This window comes from Nothoprocta perdicaria, unplaced genomic scaffold (assembly GCF_003342845.1).
Source record: "Nothoprocta perdicaria isolate Ctin4 unplaced genomic scaffold, notPer1 scaffold_143, whole genome shotgun sequence".
Taxonomy (NCBI): Eukaryota; Metazoa; Chordata; class Aves; order Tinamiformes; family Tinamidae; genus Nothoprocta; species Nothoprocta perdicaria.
This window is the reverse complement of record NW_020454572.1, coordinates 1,596,128-1,604,091: the sequence shown is the minus strand read 5'-3', so window position 1 is coordinate 1,604,091 and position 7,964 is coordinate 1,596,128. Positions and strand designations below refer to the sequence as shown.

At 62.1% G+C, this 7,964-nt stretch overlaps 1 protein-coding gene across 1 annotated transcript in view; it reads right to left on the bottom strand.

The window, feature by feature from the left end:
- Positions 1 to 499: 499 nt before the first annotated feature.
- Positions 500 to 7,964, bottom strand: part of CCDC102A (coiled-coil domain containing 102A) — a 10,667-nt gene continuing 3,202 nt past the window's right edge. Inside the window, exons 2-9 of the mRNA XM_026034357.1 lie at positions 7,588 to 7,962; positions 4,897 to 5,114; positions 4,677 to 4,785; positions 4,190 to 4,306; positions 3,719 to 3,928; positions 3,276 to 3,446; positions 2,808 to 2,911; positions 500 to 1,200 (exon numbers count right to left, since the gene is read on the bottom strand). Of these exons, the coding sequence (XP_025890142.1) occupies positions 1,074 to 1,200; positions 2,808 to 2,911; positions 3,276 to 3,446; positions 3,719 to 3,928; positions 4,190 to 4,306; positions 4,677 to 4,785; positions 4,897 to 5,114; positions 7,588 to 7,962 (1,431 nt within the window). The 3' untranslated portion in view covers positions 500 to 1,073. The remainder of the gene's footprint in view (positions 1,201 to 2,807; positions 2,912 to 3,275; positions 3,447 to 3,718; positions 3,929 to 4,189; positions 4,307 to 4,676; positions 4,786 to 4,896; positions 5,115 to 7,587; positions 7,963 to 7,964) is intronic.

Here is a 7,964-nt window from a genome sequence, read left to right as displayed (position 1 = left end):
CGGGTCGGGACGGGACGGGACGGGCGGCCCCGGGGCAGGGGGCGGGTAGCGGCCGCCCCGCCGCATTCCTGGCCCGGCCCTCAGTGCCCAGCCTCTCCCGGCAGCTTCCTGGAGGCGCGGGCCGGCATCGTTCAGCTTCAGAGTGAACGCCTCACGGCAAGTGGCAAAAGAGGCCGGCCTCTCCCGGCGCTGCTGCCTGCAGGCTGGGGTGGGGTGCCCCGCATGGGCTCAGCACCCCAAAAAGTGGCATGCTGGGCTACAACGTGACACTTCCCCTGCCCCCCCAAACTATTTYGGGTTCTTTTCTGAGGTGAGCACATTTGTGACCACTGAAACTGCCAGTGGGCACTTCCCCCTGCCACACACACCCTGCTGATTTGTTTGGCCATAAAAAAGCACTAACATCCACGTCGGAAGAAAAAGATGCTCAAAATGGCGAGCGGCAAAGAGCCGTGCTTTTAGGCAATCAATTAAAAGGCCAAGCGAGGCGATTAGCTCACCAAAATATTAATTTTTAATAAGGTTGCGTCTGARTTGCTCCCAAACCCGCTTGCTGGGCTGCCCGTCCCCCCGCCATGGGCACCTCTGCTCCCGGGCGCTCTCGGAGCGGTGGGGACAGCCCACACCATCACAAGCGCTTGGAACCCTCTCACTTCTGTATTTATAATAAAAAAAATATACAAATACATACATATATATAACATATCTATATATAAAGTAGGTGGGCTGAGCCCAGCCAGCTCCAGGGCCCAAGTTAGCTCTGAGCCGGGTTTTGTCCTCTTGGCCTGCTCGGATGCTGCTGCTTTTGGTGTCCAGGCACAGATGGGCTGCCCAGGAGGCAGAGGTGCTGGGCTGGGGGCTCTCAGCCCAGCCGAGTCCCTTGCGCCGCTCTGTGCCTCAGTTTCCCCAGGCGCGAGGCAGACGCCGCGTGGCCAGACGTCGCCCGCTCGTGGCAAAGGGCCGTCGAGGCTGGGTGGCCCTGGTTCGGGCTGAGCCCCGCGGCGCCAGGCACTTGTCGGGAGAGGCACCGCRGGCACCGCTCGGGCGCCTGCCTCTCGGCCGGCCCCGGGCTCCTAGGGAACCTGGATCTGCAGGTCCTCGTCCTCGTCCGGGTCRCTGGTGCCGTCTCCCGGGTCGTCGGGGCCGAAGCGGGCGCTGCGCATCTTGCCGAAGAGYGGCGGGTTCTGCTGCCGCCGCAGCCTGCAGGGGGGAGAGCGTCTCGCACGCCCGGCCTGCCTCAGCCGCCTGTCCCCGCCATCTCGGCGCGTGGGAGGAAGGCCGGGGTCCCTCACCCTCCTCCGAGTTCACATTTCAGGCACCGCRTGGGTGTTACCTGCTGATAAAGCCGAACGTGGCCCCTCGCCCAGCCCGAGTGGAGCTCAGCAGGCTCTTGCTGGGACCCCAATGCCCCAGGGTGCCGTTTATCGGCAAAGCGGGGCCTCTGCTTCCCCCATGGCCTCCTGGCCCTACCAGTGACTTCTCCAGCCGAGCACCCCGGCCTGCCCTGCGTCAYGGCACGGGCCGATCCGCCGAGCCCGGAGGATGCTCTGCCGCGGGAATGCGCCCGCACGCGGTCCCAGCGCAGCTACCAGGGCCAACCTCGGCGCTCCGGCACCGGCAGCCACCACCCACGGGCTGGTGGCCCTGGCAGGGCCCACRGGAGGCCTCCGGTGCTGGGAGGGCTGCGTCAGGGGCACCGGAGGCTCCGGACTCCGGCGCCAGCTCACGGCCTCCCCACCAAGGGGAAGCGCTGCGTGTTTCTCCCTACGCGCTTTTCCCTTGTGTACAAATTCATCAGCTAAATTCATGAGGCAAATTTGAAATCAGGGGCCCCCAAAATGGTGAAGAAAACGGTTCTGCCGTCAGCCTGCGTCTCGGCGGCYGCGTCTGCTGCATTTTCCCGGAAAACATGAATTATTTAGAGCAGGCGYGCAGGGAGGCTGGAGCGGGGCGGGCATGGGAGAGGATGAAACCTCCATTACTCCTTCTGATTTAATGGAGATGTCCCAATGAAATAAATTAAWAATAAATAAATAAATAAGAACAAAAGTGCCTCCCGGAGACACTCCGGTGGCGAATCGATTCCTCTTGCAGCCATTTCAGCTCCGTGTTGCTGGCGAAGCAAAGAGAGGGCGCCGGGAGTTTTGAAGAGCAATGAAACCCGCGGCCCTTTGGGGCAGGCGGCCCGGTTYGGCTCGGGAGGTTCCTGCCGCCCCGGGATGGGGATGGAGAGGCACGAAAGGCTCCTCAAGGTGTGGCGAGCAGCGGCAGCGCCTGGAGCGAGGCCGGGCCCGGCGAGCGCTGCGATCCATCACGGCGCGGTGCTAAAGCGCTCGCCTGGCAGCCGTGCCCGTCAAGGCTCCCTGCTCCGCGGCCGGCCCCCCGCCGGTGCTGGGATCACTTAGGTGAACTCGCCCTCCGGGAAGAGCTGCCCAGCGGCTCTTTATCACGCACGAGGGACCTCTCCCAGCTCCATGGGATGAATCCCCCCCGGGCTGCAGTGCAGCCCCTCGCCCCCGGGGCTGCTGCGCACGGTGCTGCTGGGCGCTCAGCACGCGTTCCCAACGCCTCGGGGGTGCTCGGAGCCTGCACCCAGCACRGACTGGGCAAAGTCCAGGCCCAGCCCTTAAGAAAAGCAGTCTAAGAGCCCGGCTGTACCAGCTTCAACTGGGCTGAAGGACCTGAGCCTTGAAGACCCGGGGGGTCTAGAGGTCCCTGACCCCCTGCAAACACCGCATTTCTGTTTGGCCTGGAGAGAGGCTGGTAGCAAAGAGAGCCCCATCCCATCCTTTGGCTTCCCCACTCACCGGGACTGCAGGTGCTCCAGCTGCACCTGGAAGTTCTCGCTCTGCTCCGTCTGCTCATCCAGCGACCGCTGCAGCTTCCGCGTCTGGTTGTGGGCCTCGTCCAGCTGCGGGACACAGGGGAACGGGGTTGTCTTTGGCCACGAGGAGAGGGCAGAGCTCCCCAGCGGCCACAATTCTCAGTCCCTCCCCCGAGAGCAACCTGCCTCCGGAACAGCACAAGCTGAGCTCAGCTTCCAGCTACTCCTCGGAGCCGGCTGAGATTGGYGCCTATGACCTGGGTGAGGCAAGTGCTGGACCATCTGCCAGTCTGCATTTTTAATGCTCTTCTCCTGGTAGAGCTTGGCACCTCCTTTGCCAGGGCAGCTTTTCCAGCTCCAGCTGGACTGCACTTTGGAGAGTGCTGCGGTGACAGCTCTAAGGTAGGAGCTTTCTGCCCTGTTGCTAGCGTAAAGAGCAAGGGAGCCTCACCTCGTCCTCGGCCTGGGCCAGCTCCTTCTTCAGCTCCTCCACTCTCAAGCGCAGCTTCTTCACCTCGGCCTCATGCTGCTCCACGCGGCGGACGGCATGGGCCAGCTCAGCCATCTTCTCCTGGTACTGCTTCTTCAGCTTCGTGTGCACATGTTTCAGGTCGGCCAGCTCCTGCGGGGCAAGCGCTGAGCGGGCACAGCACCCCGGCCTGCGCACCCTCTGGGCACCAGCCCCTTGCCCTCTCCCCAGAGCCCTCCCGCTGCCATGGGGGCGCTGTGATGGAGGCTACTAGTGGGCTCCAAGACAGGGGCACTGTCACCCTCCTCATGAAGAGAGGAAGTGGAGCCTGCGTGTCCTGGAGTACCACCCACACCCATCATTAGGAGAGACAACGTTAAGAGTGACGCAGGGCTCCCCAGGCAGCGGACGTGTCCGCATCCCACCTTGTTCTTCTCGAAGAGCTCGGCCTGGATGGTTTTGAGGTCAGTGTCCAGGGCGCTGGCCGCCTGGCGCCGCTTGCGGGCCARCACCTCCTCCAGGTCCTCGATCTGCGCCCGCAGCTTCTTGTTCTCCCGCTCCAGGTTGAGCTTCTCGGTCTCCAGGCGCTCCCGCTTGCCCCACTCGGCCGCATTCTCCGCCTGCAGCCGCTCCATCTGGGCAGGGGGACATCCCTTGTGCTCAGACCCCTGGCCCTGGCTGCCTTGGGTGTCCCCTGGYGTAACGGCGGGGACTCCCCTCTGCTGCTAAGCCCTCCCAGCACCTCCCTTCCCACTGTGGCCACTGCTGTCCCAACCAGCCCCTTGACAGAAAGAGCTCCTTGCAGCCCTTGCTCCAGCTCAGCCRGCCGCTGCCCCCCGCCTTGGTGAGGGCCCCATCCCGCTCTCCGTGCTGCCGTGACCCGCAGCCCCCCTCACCTCCGTGCGCAGCTCTGCCAGCTTCTTGTCCATGCTGGAGCGGGCGCCCAGCTCGTCTTCGAGGTCCTCTGAGATGCGTCCCAGCTCGTCCTGGTGGATCTCCTTCAGGATGTTCAGCTGTGGAAGTGGCACTATGCCAGAGGGCAGCACTCCCAGCCAGGGAGGCTCAAATGCAGGTCCCGCTTTGCCAGTTGCTCCCCACCCGGTTTGGGGAGGCTTTGGGTTTTGAACATGGCCCCTCTCGACCACTCCAGAGCTGCCACCTGTAGCGGGGCCAGMCATCTCCAAGCGTCCGGGGAGGATGGACTGACTAATCAGAGCTGGATCAATGGGTCTATTTAAGCCATTTAATCAATGCGCGCCTAGGGCAAGGGCGGCTTGCCTGGAGCAGGAGTGCCCCCTCGTGGAGCTGAAGCCAAGGGTCCCCATGCCCCTGGGGASAGGGCCACCTGGCCACAGCACGCAGCGTGCCAGACCCTCGGCTCACCTGCTTCATCACCTCCTGCTTGCTCTTGTTCAGCTCCTCATACTTGATTTTCCACTGGCTCAGCTCACCCTCCAACTTCTCAATGCTCTTGCTGAGCGCCAGCTTGTCCCTGCAGAGACACGGCCCCATGTGAGGGCCCACGGGACCCCCGTCCCAGCCCATCCCCGTGAGGAGGGCTCGTACCCCACGAGGGTAAATCCCCATGCCCCAGGACACTCACTCCCGCTCCTTGAGCAGCACTTTCTGGGACTCGTCCAGCCTCAGCTTCAGGGCGGTCACTTTGGTGGCGTCCTCCTCAATGACGCTCACGTCCTCCCAGAGCAGGCGGTTCCTCTCGGGGCGGGTGAAGGAAGTCCGGACGCTCACGGCGCTCCGCTGCTCCCAGCACTCCGACCCGTCCTGTTTGCTCTTCAGGACGTTTTCCATCAGCTCAAACTCCTGCAGTGACATGGGGTGGCCAAGCAGGAGGAAGGTCACACAGAAAGAGATGAGCACCCTCTGACCCCAGCCTGGCCAACGGACATGTCCCAGCACCCACCACCACCAGCGGCCACGAGGRAACGTCACTGGGCCAAGCCACCCCATGGGCAAGTCTAGGGGACCTTCTGCCCCACCTGTGGAACCCCTTTCCTCTTGGCTGTCTCCCCGTATAGACAACCCCATCTTCTGCCGTCAGCCTCAGCCTCCTGCTTGGACTACACACTGTTAAATCCATGGGGAGATACTACAGATTTATTAATCCAATCCCAGTGTGACTGCACAGGTTCATCTTTAACTATGAGACTTGAGGAGCGTGGGGCAAATTACCCCACTGCACAAAACGCACTCAATATTCGCCTGCTTGGGCTTTTTTTTTTTTTTTTTTTTCCCCCATAAAATCCATAAAAACAAAACGAAACGAAACAGGGCAGCTCCACAGGGGGAGTGGACACAGTTCTGCCTCCAGATCGCTGTGTGAGGGCTGCTCCTTGCCGGGGCCAAGTCAGGGGAGAAGGGGCCTCTCGGCTGAGCGCAGCAGCAGGAGAGGCGGCTGCCGCTGTCCCCTCGGCGGGCGCCGGCCAGCGCGGGGCCACCGGGCCTTTCTTCCCGGCCAGGTCCTGCCGGAGCCGAGACGCAGAGCGCCAGCATTCGCTTGAAGACCAAAGCTCCCGCGCAGCAGCCAAGAGAAACCTCTTTGGTTCAACCGGCTGAAAACTAGCTGGGCTTGAACGCGGGAGGTTCTGGGGCTGCAAAGCCTTGCCGGGCTGCAACGCTCTTCTGCCACTGCAGCCCATCGTCCGGAGGAGCCACGGGCCCACCGAGGAGGTATTTTTTCCCTCTCCTTGGACGAGAACCTCAGACAAAAGCCCAGCAGGAGGCAGCAGGGTCTACGCTTGGGTTGATGATGCTATGGGACCACAGAGCTCCTGACTGTATTTACTGTCTGTGTTCAAATCTGATGCCACCAAGACTTTCCAGTGAGGGATGGGCCTCCTTGGCCATGTCCCTCATGGACATGGGATCTCCCATGTTGTGTTGGGTAAACGGCACAAGGAAGAGCCAGCCTGCGCCCTCGTAAGGCAGAATTTAGATCTGTCCTTAGGATGTTTTTTTCTTTTTTTTTTGAGTGATGAGATGTCTAGTCCTCTGACTATGATTCCTTTGACCTGCTGGGCTGTAAAGAGTTTCAGAGGTCTCAGCCTAGTGAGTCAGATGTGTATGGGGCATATGGAGACATCTCAGCCTCTTCTGGCGTGGCACTGGCATGCGAAACAGGAGGATGCTGGTGAAGCACAAGCAGAGAAAGATGTTTCCAAGCAAAAACTGCACCAGTCTCTGCAGCAGAGGAACCCATCTGAGACTCCTGCCGTGGAGGCTGTGAGGTCGTGCAGGACAAGAGGCTGTGCTCCAGAAACGCTGGATAGGGATGCAGCTGGGTCTAGGGCAGTGCCTGCAACACCATGCCAGGCTGCCCAGCATCGCCCAGCCCCGGGCCAGCCTTTTYGGGAACTTACAGCCGGAATCCCATGTTCTGAGTAGGAATTACTGCATTCAGTGAGGTCTGCTCACAGGCACCATCTACTCCTCCATCTACTTCAGGAGTCAGGGCAATTCTCCAAGGAATGATTGCCCATAGGAGACAGCTGGCTACCCAAGGACCTGCAGTTCTTCTCGGGGTGGCTCTGATTTCTCCTCCTTCCTGAGTTATGCTCCTTCTGCACAGATGTCTGCCGAACCCCCCCAGCAGCAYGTGCTGCTCCGGGGACATGACATCCTCTCTCCCACAGCCACTGCTCCCTGTGTGCAAACACTGAATTTGCTTCTAAAATGTTCAATGCTGCCAAATATGAAGTCCCACAGAATAGACCTCGCCTGGTAGCCAGGCGATCTTGCTAAACCCAGGCTACAGGAACCCTGGGCTGGTTCTGCTGCTCCAAGAGGGGTTTGACCCCACCGCGCTGCTCCACGGGGTCCATCCCTGCCATGGCAGCACTGCATGGAGCAACCTCCTGCTCTAAGAGCAGTCTGACCCTACCACGCTGCTCCAAGCAGGGCTGGGCCCCASCATGCTGCTCCAGGAAGGGTCTGCCCCTAGGAACTGGTCCCACTTGGAGATATTTCAGCTGTGTCACAGCGACCTTGCTCTCCTCCTCAAACGCCCCTCCAACCCGGTCTCTGCTGGGCTGGGACGGCRGTGGGTGATGCTGGCTCAGGACCACGAGAGCTCAGTGGAGGCCGGTAGTGGCACTGCACGGGCCGGAGCGGCGCAGCTGCCTGCAGCCACCCAAGCAGTTCTGGCAAGGATGGATGGGTGCCCGCGCCCTCTCCCGAGCTGTCGCCGAGGAGCGAGAGGTCGGTGCCTCTCCTCCCACCCACCCACTGCTGGCAGGAGCACCCAAAGGCAGCAYGCGCCGTCCCGCCGCCTCCTCACCTTGCCTTTGGGCAGCTTGTCGGAGCCCACGTCGCGCACAGGCTCCTGCTCGGGGGCRGCCTCGCTCTCCCTCTCGGAGGCCACCCGGGTGTCCGCGCCCTTGTCCTGGCCCTTGAGGCGCGCCACCTCCTTGCCCAGCTGCTCGTTCTCGCTGAGCACGTCCTGGCGCTCGCGCTTGAGGCCCGTCAGCTCCTTGGTGAGCGCCTCCAGCTTGTGCCGCAGCGCGCGCACCTCCTCGCGCGCCTTGTTGCGCTCCGCCCGCACCTTGCTCCACTTCTCCCGCCAGTTGGCCGTGCAGTCCGACCACCAGCGCATGGTCTTCTCCATCTGGGCGGCGCGGGCGCGCGCCTCCTCCAGCTCGCGCAGCCGCAGCTCCT